Source organism: Plectropomus leopardus, chromosome 15 (assembly GCF_026936395.1).
Source record: "Plectropomus leopardus strain MGB_pleo_1.0 chromosome 15, ASM2693639v1, whole genome shotgun sequence".
NCBI classification, from domain to species: Eukaryota; Metazoa; Chordata; class Actinopteri; order Perciformes; family Serranidae; genus Plectropomus; species Plectropomus leopardus.
The window spans coordinates 22,780,276-22,799,105 of record NC_142190.1 but is presented as its reverse complement, the minus strand read 5'-3'; the positions used below and the strand labels follow the sequence as shown (position 1 = coordinate 22,799,105).

The window sequence follows — 18,830 nt, the reverse complement described above, 5'->3', positions numbered from 1 at the left end:
GATGGTGCTGATTTATGAGCTCAAAGGTAAGATGTAACTTTACAGAATGGAGACAGGTGACAGGAAAGAGGCCAATAAAAACACCATCACCCTTTCCCCCTAAATGAAGGACCAGAAACCTCAAAGTGAAATCACTTTAAGACTTGAACCACAATTACTGAACAGATGAACCAGCCATGTGAACATCATTTCTCAACGACACAATGAAGCAAAAAAAAAAACAACACAAAAACAAAAATCCAAACAACTTAATGACAGCCCAAGTGCCTTTTATTTGGGACTAAAAACAAAAAAAGCAAACAGTGCCATCCATACATTTTACTTGCACATATCTGTTCACCGATGAGTGGTCATTTCTACAACATAAACCAAACTGTTGAGCTTTAAATAAACAAGTAGAAAAGGGTTTTGTCAATCCATGTGGGAGCGTTCAGGGTTAAAGGGGCATCAGCTGGAGGGCATCACATTCAGTCATCCTCGTCAAAGTCCTTCCTGCCCTGGGGAGCTTTGGGTCCCCCTGCTGGTTTGGCCATGATGATCTGAAAGAAGAGAAGACAGCAGTGGGTCAGCTCTTTCTGGGGTGGAAATGTAAAACATTTGATCCACGCAGCAGGCTGTGGGCTCGGATGCAGGCGGCGAGGATCAACTATGACACTAAGCGTACCTGTTAGAGAGTAATTAGCACGGAGTACAATCCTCAAATAAACAGTCGAGTGAGATCGCATTAACACGCTTACACTTTAACTGTTCAAATAATGACTTAAGAATACATTTTCAAAGCAAAAGAGTGGATTTAAAGACCTACAGATACCAAGGAGGGCTATTTATGGCGATTAAATATTCATGAGATCATATGGCGAGAAGTATGCTGTCAGAGAAAATGTGCTGCAATAGAGAAATGCAATGGTGCTTTTAAAGGAGCCGTGTGTTGGATTTGGATTTGGAAGATTTAAATGCAGATTAAAACCCGCTGAAACCCCTCTAATGTGCTAAGCATGGACTCCCACTTAAGATTCCCTCAGTCTTCCTCTCCAAAATACACGGACCAGGTGATTTGCACCAGTAAAAACAATCAACAAAGCAATTTTATGTTGCCAATCAGTGTTTCTCCGACACTGTGCCACAGACAGGTTATTAGCTCAGCACCTTCTAACGTCTGCTCACCTTTAACCCTAATAATTTAAGATCCAGATGTTCAGGAGGTTTTTATGATTAGCCTAATTATCTGCAGAGGTCTCTTTGTCTCCAAAACAAGTGGACTTGGTGATTTAAACCAGTTAAAACACTAAAGCAGCTTCAAGTAAAAAAAAAAACTGGCAACCTTCACATTAGTGGATGACTGCTCTAAATTCTGAGCAGCAGTCCCCAGTTACACACTTAAGAAAACATACTTTGTTATTATATTTTACTCTACACACTGAATCTTTCAATGCTTGGACTAATCATAGCACTTCAGGCACTCTGTACCAAGGGAAAAGATCATCATGATCATCTGGGATTTTTTTTAAAGGTATAGTAAATATTCCCAGACTTTGCTGGTACTAAAAGAAGTGGGCTGAGATCTAGAGACTCCAGGTTTGATTCTGATGAAGCAGAAGGCTTCATGGTGATTTTAGGAAAACAATCAGCAGACAACAGAGCCACACCAGCCTCTGGAGCCCAGAATCCACTCTCATTTACATCATGTTCCATATTTATATTAATAAATCATCTTCCATGCACCATGTCGGAGTTCTGCACTTGCCTGAGGACGTCCACTGCAATGAAAAGAGTTCATGAGTACATGCAGCATGCTATCAAACCATTCCCATCATCGGTTTTGTGGTTTAGTCCGCAGTCAGTGACACACTTGGTAGTAAACACCCGAGAAGTGGCTGAATGCTGCAACTCAGCATTTCTGTGCATTGAGTTGTGTATCACACCCGGTGTTAGTAGTGACAGGCAAAATAAACAAACATTTTACAACTTCAGTGTCCTGTGAGCCCGTGAGTACGTCTGTGTGAGTCAAAAACACACACACACACACACACAGTCCAGGACCTACTGATGGAGGTGTGTGTGCCCTCTAATGATGTGTTTCAAATTTATCAGGCGCTTCCTCCCAGTCGTCCTTGTCCCAGTGGCCTCTCTGCTTGGGAGCTTTTGGTCCCCCTGCAGCCTTAGCCATGATGATCTGCATCGTACGTGTATACACACACACACACACACACACACTAACGTCAACTACCTGGAGAACACTGTTTCACATACAGTACTGTGCAAAAGTCTTAGGTCGCCATAGAGGAGATATATAAATATCGAACTTTAATTCTAAAAGATAATGTGTTTGTAAAACTGAAAAGAGACTGTGTATTTCAGAGTAGGGGGCAGACTTGTGGGTTGAAACAAAGCACGAACATAAAGCAATTAAACAAACTCTAACAAAAAGATATTTTTGGCGGGTATATGGATGAGGAAAGACTGTGTTAGGGCTGTTTCTATGAATTTTGTAACACAAAAATATGTAATGTAATAAACCTGGGATCGTTATTTGTTTATGTATTTAATTGGGTGGTAGGTAAATTGGGAATGGTTGTTTGTACACTAGTAAAAATAGTATATGAGTTAAAATATGTTTTAGTTTGTGGTTCTTTTTTTTTTTTTTAAAAAAAAAAAATTCAGAATAAAACGACTTCTCAGCCTGAAGTCAATATTCAGCTTGACCTCCCTTTCCACACAACACCTCTTGAGCTCTCTTGGGCTAACTATCTTGAAGTTTTCTACAATAATCTTCTGGTATACCAGAAGATTAGTATTGTTAATCTCACATTGTCTGCCCGAGAGAGTTCAAGACATGCTAAGAGGAAAGAGAAGTCAAGCTAAATACCTGCAACTTTGGCTTCTTGAGACAGTTTTTTTCTGAAATATTTGCATTTTTAATACTGTATTCATATCTTCTGTATGTTCTGGTTGTATTTTAGTAGAGAGACTACTGAGAAATAAATGTGTTTGATCAGTGTAACCTTGCTAAAATAAAGTTTAAGGTAGCCTAAGACCTCTGCACTACACTGTAGGCCGCACCAATAACACTTTGCCTGCTGAATTTAAGAACACAGTAAGTTTTAAAACAAACAAAAACAGACACAATATATTTGAAACAAGTAATCTGTCTTGTGTGTATATTTACCTGGTGAGGAAAATGTTAAAGCTGAATCCTTTGTGAAATAAAAAAATGAATGAATGTGACTCTTAAATGTAAAGAGGCACACCACAACTCAAGAAAGAGACTCGTTTGATAGTTAAAATCCTTATGTTGAAAACTCTCAAATCCATATGACATTAAATTATTTAATTAAAAACTATAAAATTAAGAAGCAAATTGCTCAGAATAATAGTTACTGTCTGCAGATTGGTTATATGGGTGAGGCTATATTCTAGATTTTTCTTACTGTAAACAAATCCCATAAGAAGACCACAAACAAAAAAGTGATTCCACTAACACACCTCCAATGCAGTATTTGCATTTTTTTGCTAATTACCCTTTACTGGGAAAACCTGTTGAAATACATCATATTTAAATCTCTCCTGTCATAATATCTGGTGAAAATAATCCCCTCGCAGTGCAGGACTGACTTTTGTTTGGGTCCACTCATAGAATTTGTGCCAAAAAAACCCCAAGAACCGTAAAATAAAGCCATTCTTGTCCTTAAAGAGAATTTAATGTGTATGTCTTGGAAGCAGCACATTAAAATATTTCCACCTTTTTGGCTGTTTTTGATCATCTGTGTGTCGTGGGTATTTGTGAGTTTTTGTACGCACCTGGTCAACTCTCAGTACTGTGATGGCAGCGTTGGTAGCCAGTTTGACACCCCAGTATTTGACCAGGTAAGGCTCCAGAATACCAGCTTCAAGCATGTCTTTCACAGCGGGGCCCTCTCCCTAAAGACAGCAGCACATCCAAATCAACAGACATCAGACACCAAACACAGAAACATGTAGCGACAAAACATCCACAAATAAACTCAGAGGTAATATGAATTTTTTGTCCTTGCCTGCAATTCTGAACATGCACGATAAGAAATAATAACAGGCTACACTGTTGTATGTTAAATACCATTATAGACTTTAAATCTCACATTATTTAAAATGCCTCAGTGAGAGCATTTAAAAACACTATATGAAGGATTTTCTGTGTACTATGGCAAAAAAATAAAACATGACTAAATAACAATCTTTACATTTTTTTTTCACATTTTTTTCAATATTAATACACACCTCAATGTCGAAGCCTATGTTTTTGTTTCCCTCATGGTGTGCAGAGTACAGTTTAGAGATGAGCTCGCTTCCCTTCACACCAGAGTTCTCAGCCAGCGCTCGTGGCAAAGCCTCAAAGGCTTCAGCAAACTTCTTAATGGCGTACTGCTCCAGACCTGGGCAGGACTGCAGAGACAAGAGGAGGGAAAAAACAAGAAGTGATGTTTTTGCAGTTTATCAGCCAATGATGCAGTACAGAGAAAAATGGCAAAACCATGAGGAGAGGCGTTAGTGTGAACCTGCTGCACTTGAGCTTATGTGGTTAAATGTGCGTACCTCTCCATATGAGGTGATCTGTTTGGCCAATTCGATCTCAGTGGCTCCTGCTCCGGGCACCAGTCGCTTGTCCTGAAGGTGGTGAATGACACAGAAACTGTAGCTTTTATGCAGGCCAAGCAGTTAACGATAAAAAAAATTTAAAGGGTTCAGCTCTTAGACTATGCAGATAATTTAATAAATATTACTTGCTACACACAAACTGTTTTACAATAATTATCAACAAATGTAAACAGCTGAACTTCAAAGAAATACGAGAGAAGTACAAGGAATGAATGAGATACTCTTCACAGAGATATATATATATATATTCTGCAAACAAAAGAAAAAAAAAACATTTCGCATTTTTTTTCTTTTGACAGATTTTTAAATTTATATTTCGAATTGCTAAAGTTGCAAAAATCCTAAAGTGATTTACTTACCCTGACCAGAACCTTGAAGGTGTTGACTCCGTCATCTACGGCCCTCTCAATGTCATCCATCAGGTTGTCAGTGGAGCCTCTGATCACCACCGTTGAGATGGTACCGTCTTCTTTCTCTGTTTAATACAAACAATATGTTGAGCACAAAACTCACAGAGCAGAAATCAGGTTTACAATAAAAAAAAAAGGATTTACCGTGTTTGAAGACCACCACTTGAGTGTCCCCCACCTCTGACAGGTACACACTGTCGCAGTGACCCATCTCTTCTGGAGTTGGAGCCGTCTTAAAAAAAAGCAGAAAAGCAAAAATTATACATGATGTAATGATGCATTTTATTATATACCTGATCCGTGGAAAACAGGATGACACTCACCATACGGGGCAATGCTACAGCTCCCACAGTCTTGCATAACCTCCTGAGGTCCCATTTGGAGTTGAGTCTGATGGAGGAAGGAGGAGGATTTAGGACTGGGATGTACACTGTGATAAAAGGTTGTATTACCATGTAGACTTTGCAACAACACAACACAACACAACACAACACAACACAACACAACACAACACAACACAACACAACACAACACAACACAACACAACACAACAAATGTCATCTGTCCCTGTTTACTTTTGGTAGTGTCCATTATCATGAAAGGAGAAAACTCCTCTGTCCTATCATCTGATCATTCATAATTAACACTTATTTGGATCATCAGAGGTCTCCCGGGTCTTACCTGACCACCATGAGCTTGTACTTGTTGGCATAGTGCAGCGCCATGTCAGCCACTTTTCCCCCGGTTACCACCACGTTGGCACCAGCCTCTTTGATGGCCTTCACCTGAGCCTCCATCATGTCCTCCTCTCCCTTACTGAAGTCCACCAGCTCCTTTGCATTATTTATCAGCACTGTGCCCTAAAAGACCGATAAGATCATCGTTAGCACCACGATCAGCACCTTCACGGGGTTCACAGGGCACCTACTCATTTTCATGGATAAAATTTCAAAACGTTTCCACGACTGGCCCCGCTTACCCAGTGATTTTTCAAACATATCAGATTCAAACTCTGCTCAAACATAATTTCAGCTAGTGGGCATACGTAAAGAATGAGCCACAACACAAGGAGCACATTAATAACATATGTGATTAAAAAAATAAAGTTGTTACATATTAGAGCTTCGTTACTCCAGCTCAAAAAATTAATAAATAAATTAAATAAAATTGTCAATTTGTTACATTATGTGGGAGGTTATACATGAAAGATTACTCTAACAAATCATTACACACAACAAAATTTCATGACTTTTACAAAAATTTCAATGATTTTTGAATAATTCCAAGACATTTACAGGCCTGGAAAATGTGATTATGAAATTCAATGACTTTTCCAGGTTTTCCGTGACTTTTTCTCTTGATCCCTGTTTAAATACACCTGATCACAGGCCTTTTTCCAAAGCAGACATTTTTGACTTGTCACAGTAAGAAAAGCACTGATGTTATTATTAGGATTTGCAGCAGCTCTGTTCTAGTCAGATGTCCTGGTGCATCATAACCACACCAGGACCCTGAATCTAAGGCCTTGTTCAGACTGCCAGCCCAAATCTGCTTTTTCGCTTAAAGCTGTGTGACAGTGTAGCTTCATAGTTACTGATGCCTGTGTCGTTGCCACAGCAACCGATGCAAAGGGGCTGTGATGTCTGGACTAGAGTTATAATGATATGAGATTTTTACTGTACAATTATCATCGTAGAAAATTTCTTGTTTTCACGGTATAGTGCTATTACCCAATTATTATTATTATTATCAGTTACAATGACTTTTGCAGGAATAAAAACAGATGGTTTTGGGGGGGATGGACAGTACAGTAGAGTAGTACCACAGTAGACCTGAAAACTGGCATAACCACTGCAATCTTAGTCTGGACACACAAATACAACCTGATCACTTAAAAATCAGAGTGCAGACAGTCAGACTTCAAGATCTGATCTGAAAAACAAATCTGATTTGCTTGCCATCTTAAGTGACATTAAGCCATAATTTTTTTTTTACTTATACCTGCGCTTTTCCTACTGTGACATAAATGTAATAAGCTCAATTCATTTTAGTTGCTTTGGGTCACATTTATCTAATGTTCAAAGAGAGAAAGAAGTTTTCTTTACCTTGGTCTCCGTCACCATGCAGTCAAAGGGGCAGGAGAAGACGGCGATCTTGGCGTCTTTAACTGATGTGACGTCGCCCTCTGCTTCCTTCTTAAAAACCATGCCATGTAGCACGGAGGACGCTGTCACTCCACAACCCTGGAAACACCACAGAGGTTAACTTAGAGGCAAACAACACACACACACACACACACACACACACACACACACACACACACACACCATTCAATGGATGATGCCTCTTACCAAAATCTTGCATACTCTGACGTTATCAACATTGAAATTGCCAGATTCGGGGAAGATGGACACTGTAGAACAAACCAGTTAAGAAAAGAAAGTCAGTGATGCTCAGACTTCCTTTGAACCCAGTTAATTATCTTTGACACCTAATTTTGTTCGGAGGTCTGAACTGCTGACTCACCACAGGCCTGTGCGATGAGGTTGGCGAGAAAGTCTTCATTGCCGTACTGTTTACTCATGACTGCTGTACGGATGAGAGCTGTCGCCTCTTTAACATCATGCAGGTTCTCAGCTGAGGAACATACGCAGTCCGACATGATCTCCAGAGTCTTTTTGCACGCTTTCTCATAGCCTTCGATCACCTGAGGGAACAGGGGACAGTGAGTTATTATAGTAATCTTTTTCTCTGGGATTCAAAATCTATGTCTTTGAAGACTATTACATGAACAACAAAAATTCAAAAAATGACTGCATTAGCCAATATGTAGCTGATTTGCATGAAGAACAACTGTGCGCTCTTTTTTTCTGGGATTCTAAAAATACAGTTTGTTACTCCAAATACCAACAAGAAAATGAACAGTGTTAAAATGAACAGTAAGAAATAAACAAAAACAACTTTATACAGAAGACAAGCAACAAATTACAGGTAAAGGTGAATACATTTGTTTACCTCTGATACCGACAGGCCCATCCTGAGCAGCTCCTCAGCCAGCTCCAGCAGAGCTCCAGCAAACACCAGGACAAAGTTTGTACCGTCGCCGACCTCCTGCTCCTGCATGTGGGATGCCATCACAATCATTTTGGCTGCTGGATGCTGCACCTGTAAGAATAAATGACATTTATGGAGAATGTTAAAAGTCCTCATACATATAAACCATTCCTATATGAGCTATGTTGCATGAGAATGTTAGATTTCCTCACCTCAAGCTCTCTGAGAATCGTTGCAGCGTCATTGGTGACAAACAGCTTCTCCAAGTGGTTGATGACCATTTTGTTCATACCTGAAAAACAATTTTATAATTTAGCCATCACTGGTTTTGTTGTCTTGCCGATAACATTTTAATAGGTGAAAGCCCGAACAGAGACTTAATACAAAAAATATCTTACTGTGGGAGTAGAGAGCTTACCGTTTGGCCCATAGGCGGTGCGTGTGGTCTGAGAAAGCTCCTTACAGGCTCTGATGTTACGGAAGACTGCCTCTTCAAGCCCCGAGTAGTGCTGCAACGAAGAAATACATAAAAACTCAACTGCTGTCACTTTTCACAGCAGGTGGATTACCCTTTAACACATGAATCGATATCGGTTTTCTTGTGCCGCAATCATACAGCTTTTCAGCATGAGCAACCTGACAAGATATGTCCTGCAAACTGCCAAAAAAAAAAAAAATAGAGAAAAAGGTGACAAGGAAGGAAAATTAGCTAGGAGGAAATAATAGCTTTTATATAAGTAAATAAAAAAACGAGAAAAAAAGTCAAGGAAACTTTAAAAAAGAAAATACCTTAATTATGTATTCAAAATGATGTTAAGAAAAACTTTTTAAAGCACTTTCTTTCTTAACACAAAACAATTACAAAACGTATTTTTAAGGCAATTATCTTGTAACTTTATACTAATTTCTTGCTAATTTTTATGGGTTAGGGTTAGGGTTAGGGTTTTTTTTTGTTAAGCACCTCATCATCCTCGTCCTGTGTTTTTCAAACACACAAAGCCAATTCGCTCAAGTCTCAAAGTGGTAAATTTCTTCAGAGTGTATGTCAGACAAATAATTGGCATTTTACATTTAAATAGGAAATACGGAATCAAAATTCTAATGCAGCTATCAGCGTTATCTTGGGAGTATGAGCTGTTATCAATATGTGCGACAATAAGCAACTTGGACAAACACCATAAAGGGATGTAAGATGAGCTAACAGGAAGCATCAGCATCTCTGGTCCAGCCTAAATGACGATCAAAACCTCAGCTCTGACAGTTAGCTAAACGCTAACGAGGCGCTCTTCTGTCTGACAGTCAATTATTACAACAACTGAGACACTGTAGAAACATAGACACAAAATGTCTAAGTGCCAGAGAGGGCAATAATAACAACATGCAGCTCTCTATCCATCTCAGCAGCTCCGGGTCCGGCAGCTCAGGGCGGCCTGGCATCTTTCTAGAAGTCTCCCACATGACTGCGAACGAGCGTGCTAACTCAGCGGCTAACGCTAGCTAGCATGCTACTTCACAACCACACACTCAAAGCTACCAAACTGCACCGACAAAATGATTTATCCTAACCTTGGCGCCATCCTTCAACATTTGGGCAAAGCCCGGAGCTTTGGGAACGTGAAGAGCCATTCTGGGATGTTTAGCAGCCCCGGTATCTTGGAGAAGGTGCCGCGGCGTGGGTTCAGCTCTGGGTACAAAGCCGGAGAGACAGAGGAGGAGCGACTGCCGCGAGGCGTGGAGCTCCAGACGGATAACAACAAGGGACAAACCCAGCGAGTCTCGCCTCTGTAGCCGCGACCACGATTCACCACTTGGGGGAGCTGTTACCTCTATATGTGTTGTATGCATAGGTTATATGACTACATAAAAAAGAAGCCAGAAATGCTACTACTGCTACTACTACTAATAATTAGAGGAAACTGTGTTTGTATAGCACCTTTCATACAAGAAAGATGCTTTACAACAAAAAAATTACATGCACAATGCTTCAAATGAAAAGACATAGAGGGCACAAAGACATAATAAAACCCACCTGTAAAGATAAGATCAGAATAGAATACATGGAATACATTTTCACATGGATAAAACCCACTTAAGATAAAAAAAGGATAAAAACAGAATGCATAACATGAGGTGGAAAATAAAACACATTGAGATAGTATTAATACAAATAAAGCTAAAAATAGTGTTTAAATTGCATAAAATTAAGGAAAATACAACATTAGAAAGAGGTGCAGCAGTGCGTAAGCGTGTTGCAAAATGCAAAGCAGTTCAGTCAGAGCTAGTTAAGGCTTAAATGAAGAGATACATTTTCAGTTATCTTTTAAAATATTTAGCGGGGCAGCATCTCTTATATGTATAGGCAGTGTGTTCCAGAGCTTACTTCTAATTTTTATACCTCTGATCATTTTTTACTTGTAAAAGAACTACAACTATCGTGTAAAATACTCTGAAAACCCTTGTATTAAAAGGCAAAAGAAGACGCAGAAGACAACAAAAATGTATGGAAATTTCTTTAAAATAGTTATAAAAGAATAAAAAAAAGTAAATATTTCACTGTGCTGAATGGAGCCTGCCAGTGTTTGATTATACATTTTACATCAATGGATTATTATTGAGGTATTTAAAATGTAATATGATATAAAAGTTGCCAATTATCATATTGTGAACATTATCTTATGATATTGAAAAAATGCAACTGGATGGATAATCTCACCTTTATTTTAGTTATTTTCAAAAGGGAGACTCTTTACACATATTTCAATTTTTTTTTAAAAAATCACGCCTTAATTATAGTATTAAAAAAATTGGATTTCAAGCAATAAGTGGAACACATGGGAAATGTAATAACTACAAAAACTAGAAATAAAAATAACAAAGAAGGAACTATATAATCACACCAAATTTCTAAATTCTACATTTTACAATATTTGTACATTTTTGTAAAAAATATTGTACTTGCATGAAAAGTGTTTTCTACTGTCACGCTTCAAGTAGTCTGTTTAAGAGATTTCAAATCCTATTAGATTATGAAGTTTCTTTTTAAAACACGTTGAATCTTCTCCACATTCAATGGTTGACTTCACCACTGATTCAGATGTGCTGTGGATCTGGTTCTAGCTGAATAAAGTTACATGGACACACATACTGACAATCATTGACAGGAACAACACATTTCAGATTCATTTCATTAAAACAATATGGACATTTTACAGTAGCAAGACCGGCTTCATCATGTCAAGAGCAGGGTAATATTTTGCGTTAGAAATAATCCAAATTACAGTGACTGTGCTGCAATAATCATGGTAACAAAGAGGCCAAGACTACTGAATTGTTGAAAGCTTACAGGTTTTATTTTGAGATTTTTTTTCCATATTCAGGCACAATGTCTCCTTTTCCCTAATGGCTGCAGAAAAGGGGGTCGCAATACAAAGAAATATCAGAGTGACGGTCAGGACACTAATAATCTGCTGGATATGGCTTTACAACATCATCATTGTTGACATCGGGAAATGAGTCATCACATTATCAAATTATTTGTGTACAGTATTGATGCATGAATCATCAAAAGGTTATTAAAAAGTGCCAACCTCTGCCTCAAAGAAAGATATGAAAAAAACCCCACTGAAATACTGCTTGACTATGTAACATTATATAAAAAAGTCCCCTTTCATAGAAAATACACTTTAAAATTTGGCATAATCAAATGACATTTAAAAAAAAGGAATAACAAATGTTAGTAACATTATTGCATACGTATAAAGTAGAGGGAAATGCATCTCCCCATTGTCACTAAATTTAGTGTTAGTTTTCCCAGATACAATTTTGGTCTCGTGCAGTGTTTCTTTAAAGGTAAACTTTAGAAACAGGCAAAAGGTTTCTATGCAGAGAGTGAATACAAACTACAATATTAGTATCTTCAAAATGTAACTACGACATTTGGTTGTAGCAGCTATAACAGGTACAAACACCACAATACAGAACTCCCTTTGGTAGCTACAATGAGGATATTTCACCCAAAACCAGCTAACCTGAGATGTGTAAACACACAAGAATAACTTGAATGTTGAAAACTACACACGACATAGATAAAAAAAAAAGACAAAGCTGCCACATAACAGTCTCCCAGTATCATCATGACACCATTACATATAAATGTAACAGTGATGCCTCAATAATGATAAATGTGGAGCAAGGCTATAAAAAAGGTCCCATGTTTTACACGCAAACACACATATGTGTAGCTCAGTTAGGTTTGTGGATAGTGTTCACAGCTGTGTGGGCCCAACCTCCCAGCCTGTTTGAGAGGTTCGTGGCTCGACGTGTGAGGTTTGAGCGACTGAGTTTACCACTGGGGTCCAACTTTCTCATGACCGCTCCTGCTCCTCCTGAACGTTCCCTTGTACTGGTTCTGCAAAGAGAGAGAGAGAGAATAAACAGACAGCAAGTGATTAACAAAAGTGTCCACAGGCACCATCCTCTTGCATTTAAGATGTCAAGACTGCACCAATACCAATTAAAAATGGAAAATAGAAGCATATACATAATTCATTTGCTTCTCTGCATAAAAAACATGTTTTTTTAAAAGGTTCAGTGTGTTGGATTTAAGGGGATATATTGGCAGAAATGGATGACAATACAATAAGTATGTTTTCAGCATAATTGCCAGACAATGAGAATAGTTTGGTTTTCGTTACCTTAGAATCAGCTGCATTTACATACGGAGCGGCTCCTTTTCTATGGAGACTGCCATGTTGCACTGACATGTTTCTACAGTAGCTCAGAATAGACAAACCAAACACTGGCTCTAGATCCGGCCATTTACATTTTTGCGTTGGCCACCATAGTTAGCTGCCCCTCCACAAGCAGACTGTCAGAAAAACACTGATTTGTAATGTGAAATTGTTATATTCTGTGTTTGTCTTGGTTTTAATCACTGGGTCCGTTTGTTTTGGAGAGGAATAGGAAGAGGAGAAAAGACCTCTGTGGTTTATTCGGCTCCCGGTAAAAACCTCCTGAACAATGAACACTTAGGAAATCTCACCAGAAGTTTCAGCTGGCTGCAAGCTGCAATCTCCACAGTTGGCGCCACTAAATCACCTCAAATTTTCTACACAGTTACTTTAAATTATTTGTTAAAAGGAGCTGCATTTTAATGACAAAAAAGGGACAATACAATTATTATTTCTAAAATGAACACAAATTTTAATCTATCAGGAGAAAAATATCTATAAAAGACATTCTAAGACTTTAAAAGCAGTGCTTCAGTAGTATTATTTATATTTATTTTAAGTCCATTTCTGAACTTGGATTTAAGAAACATAAATTCACATTTCAACTCACAAAAACCTGGGTAAGTAAGAAAAAATATGTCAGAGCTGATAAAGTGACAGAGAATGTGTAAATATGTAAAGCAAAGAGCAGTGACGGAGGAAGGAAGTGTGAATCTGATAGCGAGGAAGAGCATTCTTTGTTTAGACAATGCAAGTTATTCATCATAAAAGGGCAGCTCCTTATTGCAGCAGGTCCATACACACGCAGCGGTCCATGCATCGACACCATGCGCTTTCACGTCACAAAATTAGTTACACTCAGAGCACATGTTTGCACAGCTCAGCTGGTTTTAGAAGCATAACTTTTTAAATATTCGGATTTTTACCTTTTTCCCTACTCCATCATTAGGGAATAGTTGAACTGCCTGTTGTAGGAGGAAAACAAAATTGTGTTTAATTCTAAAAGGAGGAGATCGTCATCCAGTGAGGAGAAAAAGCTGTTGGTTGCATGTAACACACACTGATCACAGACACAGTCACTGTCCGTGTGCTTTCTGTTTTTTCACAGTGCATCTCATTCTTTATTGGCTGGTTCGTGCCGCAAATCAACATTTTGAATGTCAACACAGGAAGTGATGTAAATAAACGCCAAGCTCTCTCAAGCACATTTTTGTAATTTCATCTGGCTCCAGTTCCCACACCCATACACCCTCTCCCCCTGCTGTCGCCCCCTAACTCCCTCCTCATCCGAATACCAGAAGAAACAGTTTCAAATCTAGCCGGGAAGAATGTGTGTGGGGGGAGGGGAGCCGGGGACCCACAAGCTGTGCTGGGATTCTTTGGGTGGGAGGGTGAAGAGAGCGTCTCCTCTATGCACAACATGTATGAATAACCGAAAATGGAGCGATGATGGCCTCCTGACTGCACACAACACTCTCCTTCAGCTACAGCACACACATGCTTCCATTTATAAATACAGGGTTCCCTCACATTTTCATGGACAACATTTCAAAACTTTTCCTAATATATTTTTTTCTGACCCCAATTACGCTGCATTTTTCAAACATATGTGATTCAAACTCTTCAAAAAGTGCCAGCTCGCTGACATACACGTAGTCACCCAAATGTCACCCAGCAATGCACGCTAAAGAAAATAAATTTGCCGTCATGTTACATAACTAGGAAAGTTATACACAGAAGATTATTGCAAAATTCTATATTTTCCATGACTGTGGGAACCCTGTAAGTAGTTGAACAGCATTTCAGCTGCTAACAGTTCACTATTACTCAGAAAAAATAACAGAAACATCTTAAATGCAAACACTTCTGACTAATAGTTAATATAGAGAAAGTGCAGATGAAGATGCTTTACCTGTCGTCTCTGCCAATCAAGTCATCAAATGCCTTGGACAGGTGTTTGAGCTTCCTGAGCCCACTAGACACCGACTCCAGATCTTGGTCAAACTTTCTGTTACAGCAGAGAAACAAACACTCAGAGCAGAGAAAACAACAACAGTACTGAAAGTAGCCAACATAAGAAAGCCACAGATTCCTCAGCTACAACATGTATGAATGCAGCTGTGTAGACTCACATCCTCTGGTTCTGTGTGTTAGGGGAGGCAAAGGGACTCCGTAATGCAGCCATGCGGACCAGCTGCCGCCTGCCTCTTCCTGTTTTCACCCCTCGTACGCCCGCCTCAGGAGTCCTTCTCCCTCTAGAGCCCGGGGTACGCCCAGGTGTGACTGCTGCTCTGGGGGTGCGTCTGGGTGTTACAGCCCGGCCAGGTGTACGTCTTGGGGTGCGAGAAGTCGTCACACAGGCTTCCTCCCCATCACACATCCGGCCTGGGGTTTCTACCAAACACTCCCCACGTGCAAACTCTCTTGTCCTCTGCAGCCTCTGAGTAAGAACGAAAAGGAAAAAGAGATGATGACGAAGGATCAAAATTAGCACACAGATTGCTTTATTATCAGTCTGTTCTTGAATTCACACGGGTTGTAGAAGCGGGTTTGGAACTAACAGCTAAATAATAGCATGAAAAATTAAAAGTGAACAAGCTCCAAGCCTTTTCACACACAAAATCATTTGGCACACACAACCAAAGTAAAACCACATCAAACCACCCACCTGACACACTTCAGTGATGGAGTTGCGAGCACTGCGAGTAAGTTTACGGACTGTGTTGGTCTTTGGCTGCTGCTTTAGGGTTTCCCAAGTTGGGTTCTCTGGGAGAGAGTTGGTCTGAACATCACGCAGCGGGAGACGTTTGCGCAATGACATGCGCAGAGAGTTGAGGGAAGACGAAGAGCGAAGCTTTCGGAAACGGTCGGGTGCTTCTGGGGAGCTCTCTGCCCCGTCAGACTCATCCAGGACTGTATGTGCCCGCCAGACTCCCACCACAGCTTTACCAACTCCATCCATCATTGAAGACGCCATGCCGACTGAGCTTATCTGCAAGAGGGGACAACAGAAAAGCAAGAGAATGCATTATCATATAGTAAAATATGTTTTGAACAGCAGGTTTTAAAACAAATATTAGTCCTTCACATAGGTTTGAAGAAAATTATTTAGAAAATAACTCCTCATCTTGTGCAGACTTTCTGGTACTGTAGATAAACCAGAGTGTCTATGGATATCTCACACTTAAATTTCATACTTTTTAACACCAAAATAACCTGAAATCAAATTTAAGACATTTTTTTGAAAAATCACTTAATTTTAATCTTGTTCAAATACACTATTATGTTTCTTTGTATGTGTACACATATGTGTCTGTCTTTATTAAGGAATATAGTGCAAAATCTGTTTTGCACTTTAAAGTGATAAATAAATGACTTGGAACTTGACTTATTTGGACAAAAAAAATATATTTTTTCTGACAGTTAAGATCTCACAAATGAAAACATATAGCTAGAATTTGTAAGGACAAATCTGTATACATTAGAAGTAATTTTTCAAGCAAAATAAGTCTGTTTTCAGCTTCTGGAGTGTCAAGATTTGCTGTTTTTATGATCATAAATTGAATGAATTTTGGACAGATTGTTTGAGTAAACAAGCTATTTAAAAACATCACATTCAGCTCTTAGATATTGTGATAGGGCATTTTATGACAATAGGTATCATAGAATTACAACAACAAAAATACAAAAAACCCAACACATTTCCAGATAATTACAGAGATACAACTTTAAATCCTCACAACCTTGAGCTAATTTAAGTGTAGCTGGTTCTTTCAGAGATTACTGCACAATTATGTTACTGACCAAATATGTGAAAAATGTCGAAGAACAAAGGACGGGAAACGACCCGTAACAACCCGCATAATCAGGCAGCAGTTAATCGTGTTAGTGAAAGTTTCATAGCTATTGTTTGATCAGGATTTCTAGCTTTGCTCCTGTCCTGTTTACCTTCGAAAGTTAAACTCTGAGTGGCTCCATCCAAAACACAACTACAGGAGCAAGTAGCAGTGATTTAGCACGTCTGCGTCAAATGAGAACCACAAAGAGGCTACAAGTTTCACACTCTCAACAATGAAACGTCTTCAAGTAGCAGCATTAACAATGAACGGCCGGTGATTATCATACACAGACAACAAAAAGAGGGCTGTGTCCGCACCGTTAGCTTATCTGCAGTAACAACGTTAGCTAACGTTAATATCTCAGCTGTTACAAAATAAATGAAGTCTAAATGAAACACCTCACGTTAGTACCAGCTAAATAACCGTCTACCGAGCCGCTTTCTTACCTGAAAGAACCAGTAGTGAGGAGGACCGTCTGCTTCAGCTGCCTGCTGCTGCTGTTGTTTCTTTCTTCACTGTTTGAATTTGGCGGCGGACCGCAGACCGCACGCACACACACGCACACTCACAGCACCACGCCCTATACGCAAAGCCCCCGTATGACGTAATACGTTACGTCTCGGCGTGCTGGTCTTAATCTGGCTGCATCCAGACTTTATTATTATACATCCATGGTCTTAATCTGTATGTCTATGCTTGGGTTTATATTTGAAAGTCTGATTTTTTTTTCAAATTTATTTTTATTTTTTAAAAATTATTTTAACTTTTATTTATTTTGAATTTATTATTTTTTTTTAATGGGAAAAATTCGATTTATAAATGTAAATGGAAGAAAAACAAGAATTCAAAATAGAAATAGACTATTACATCCAAACATTTCATGGACTGAAAGATATCAAAGGTGAGGAAACACTAGACATTTGTAATTCGTTCGTTAAACATTTTTGTTTGATATTTTGGTTGATACCCATATGCATATATGTGTAGGCTATATGGTACTAGTTGTATGGTTTGTCCTACGTGGTTTCATCTTTGTTTTGTCTTTTTTTTCTAATGTTTTATTTGCAGTTTCCTATTTCCTATTTGTAACATAACTGAATTTGTAAATGTACTTGAGCCATGGATGGAATAACTGGAAAAAATGAATAAAAAAAAACAACAGCTTGGGCCTATATCACAATTTGACATTGAATTTACCCAGCTAAGGAAGTTTTGGAACGACATATGCTAAACATATACATGTGCTTTTTGTAATTCAGATAGAGAGACAATATTTCATTTGTTCTTTCATTGTAATTATTCAAACTTATTTTGAAAAGAAATGCAAACCGTTATTAATAGTAAAATGGACACTAATGTACAGAATAATGTATTTGATGTGATGTTATGTTTTGTTTTCTATGGTATGGATCGCCTTATGGCATATTTTATTCAGCTTTTGATCATTCTTGGTAAATTCCATATCCACAAAGCGAAATGGTCTGACCGCAAACCATGTTTTCATCGATTTATTGTTGATCTCATGCAGAATGGCATCTTAAAAAATGTGGCATGTTGTTGTTTCTTTTGATATAATTGCTGTATACCTCTTTGTTATTAATAAAGTTTTGTTAAAAAAAAAAAAAAAAAAGAAGAAAGAAAAAAAGGCCTCGGTCATTCAGATTTAATGTTTTTTTGAATAACCCAGCAGATTATTATGAATATGATCTCCATCACTCTATGTCACAACTTTTCTGAAATATCTCATCACCATAAATGTAATTTTTTTGTAGTACATTATAATACAACGCTATGTAGATCATAGTCAGACCAGTGCAGTTCTTTTACAACAGTCCAATAATAAAACTTATCTTTGTGAGGTTCATAATGTTCAGATTTTATAGACTTATCTACTTGGCGTAAGATATTGATTTGTTACCAAAACCTTCAACATGGCTTGTTTGTAGGCCAGTCAGTGTTGTTGTTGTTTAGCATTACTGTATATTTAGAAGTGTCTCCAATATTTTATCAGTCTAATATTTGCAGGCCGACATAAGGTATATAATTACCACATCTCATCTTAACACAATGAGCCTTTATGTCATGCTACATGCAACATTTTATTTAGCTATATAAAATTATGTGGAATTGAAATACAGAATCAAAATCTGGTGATATAACCTGGT

At 38.5% G+C, this 18,830-nt stretch overlaps 2 protein-coding genes across 4 annotated transcripts; both read right to left on the bottom strand.

Moving 5' to 3' along the window:
* Positions 1 to 252: 252 nt before the first annotated feature.
* On the bottom strand, positions 253 to 9,822 carry cct8 (chaperonin containing TCP1, subunit 8 (theta)). Of its 2 annotated transcripts, XM_042499605.2 has the most exons (16): positions 9,663 to 9,822; positions 8,515 to 8,605; positions 8,309 to 8,388; positions 8,058 to 8,207; positions 7,569 to 7,749; positions 7,394 to 7,455; positions 7,148 to 7,285; positions 5,724 to 5,902; positions 5,366 to 5,432; positions 5,187 to 5,274; positions 4,992 to 5,107; positions 4,570 to 4,641; positions 4,255 to 4,419; positions 3,799 to 3,918; positions 2,045 to 2,173; positions 253 to 539 (listed from the first exon to the last, which is right to left on the bottom strand). In XM_042499605.2, exons 1-15 carry the CDS (start codon positions 9,720 to 9,722, stop codon positions 2,066 to 2,068), a joined length of 1,677 nt encoding a protein of 558 aa, XP_042355539.1. In that variant the 5' UTR covers positions 9,723 to 9,822; the 3' UTR covers positions 253 to 539; positions 2,045 to 2,065. The 2 variants fall into 2 exon arrangements, with proteins under 2 accessions (XP_042355539.1, XP_042355538.1); XM_042499604.2 differs by lacking the exon at positions 2,045 to 2,173.
* A 1,602-nt stretch (positions 9,823 to 11,424) lies between these two features.
* Positions 11,425 to 17,268, bottom strand: pimreg (PICALM interacting mitotic regulator). 2 transcript variants are annotated; one of them, XM_088088833.1, is made up of 6 exons: positions 17,112 to 17,268; positions 15,495 to 15,818; positions 14,959 to 15,266; positions 14,739 to 14,834; positions 13,753 to 13,791; positions 12,367 to 12,504 (listed from the first exon to the last, which is right to left on the bottom strand). In XM_088088833.1, exons 2-5 carry the CDS (start codon positions 15,801 to 15,803, stop codon positions 13,761 to 13,763), a joined length of 744 nt encoding a protein of 247 aa, XP_087944959.1. In that variant the 5' UTR covers positions 15,804 to 15,818; positions 17,112 to 17,268; the 3' UTR covers positions 12,367 to 12,504; positions 13,753 to 13,760. The 2 variants fall into 2 exon arrangements, with proteins under 2 accessions (XP_042355708.2, XP_087944959.1); XM_042499774.2 differs by lacking the exon at positions 13,753 to 13,791 and having other exon boundaries at positions 11,425 to 12,504.
* Positions 17,269 to 18,830: the final 1,562 nt, after the last annotated feature.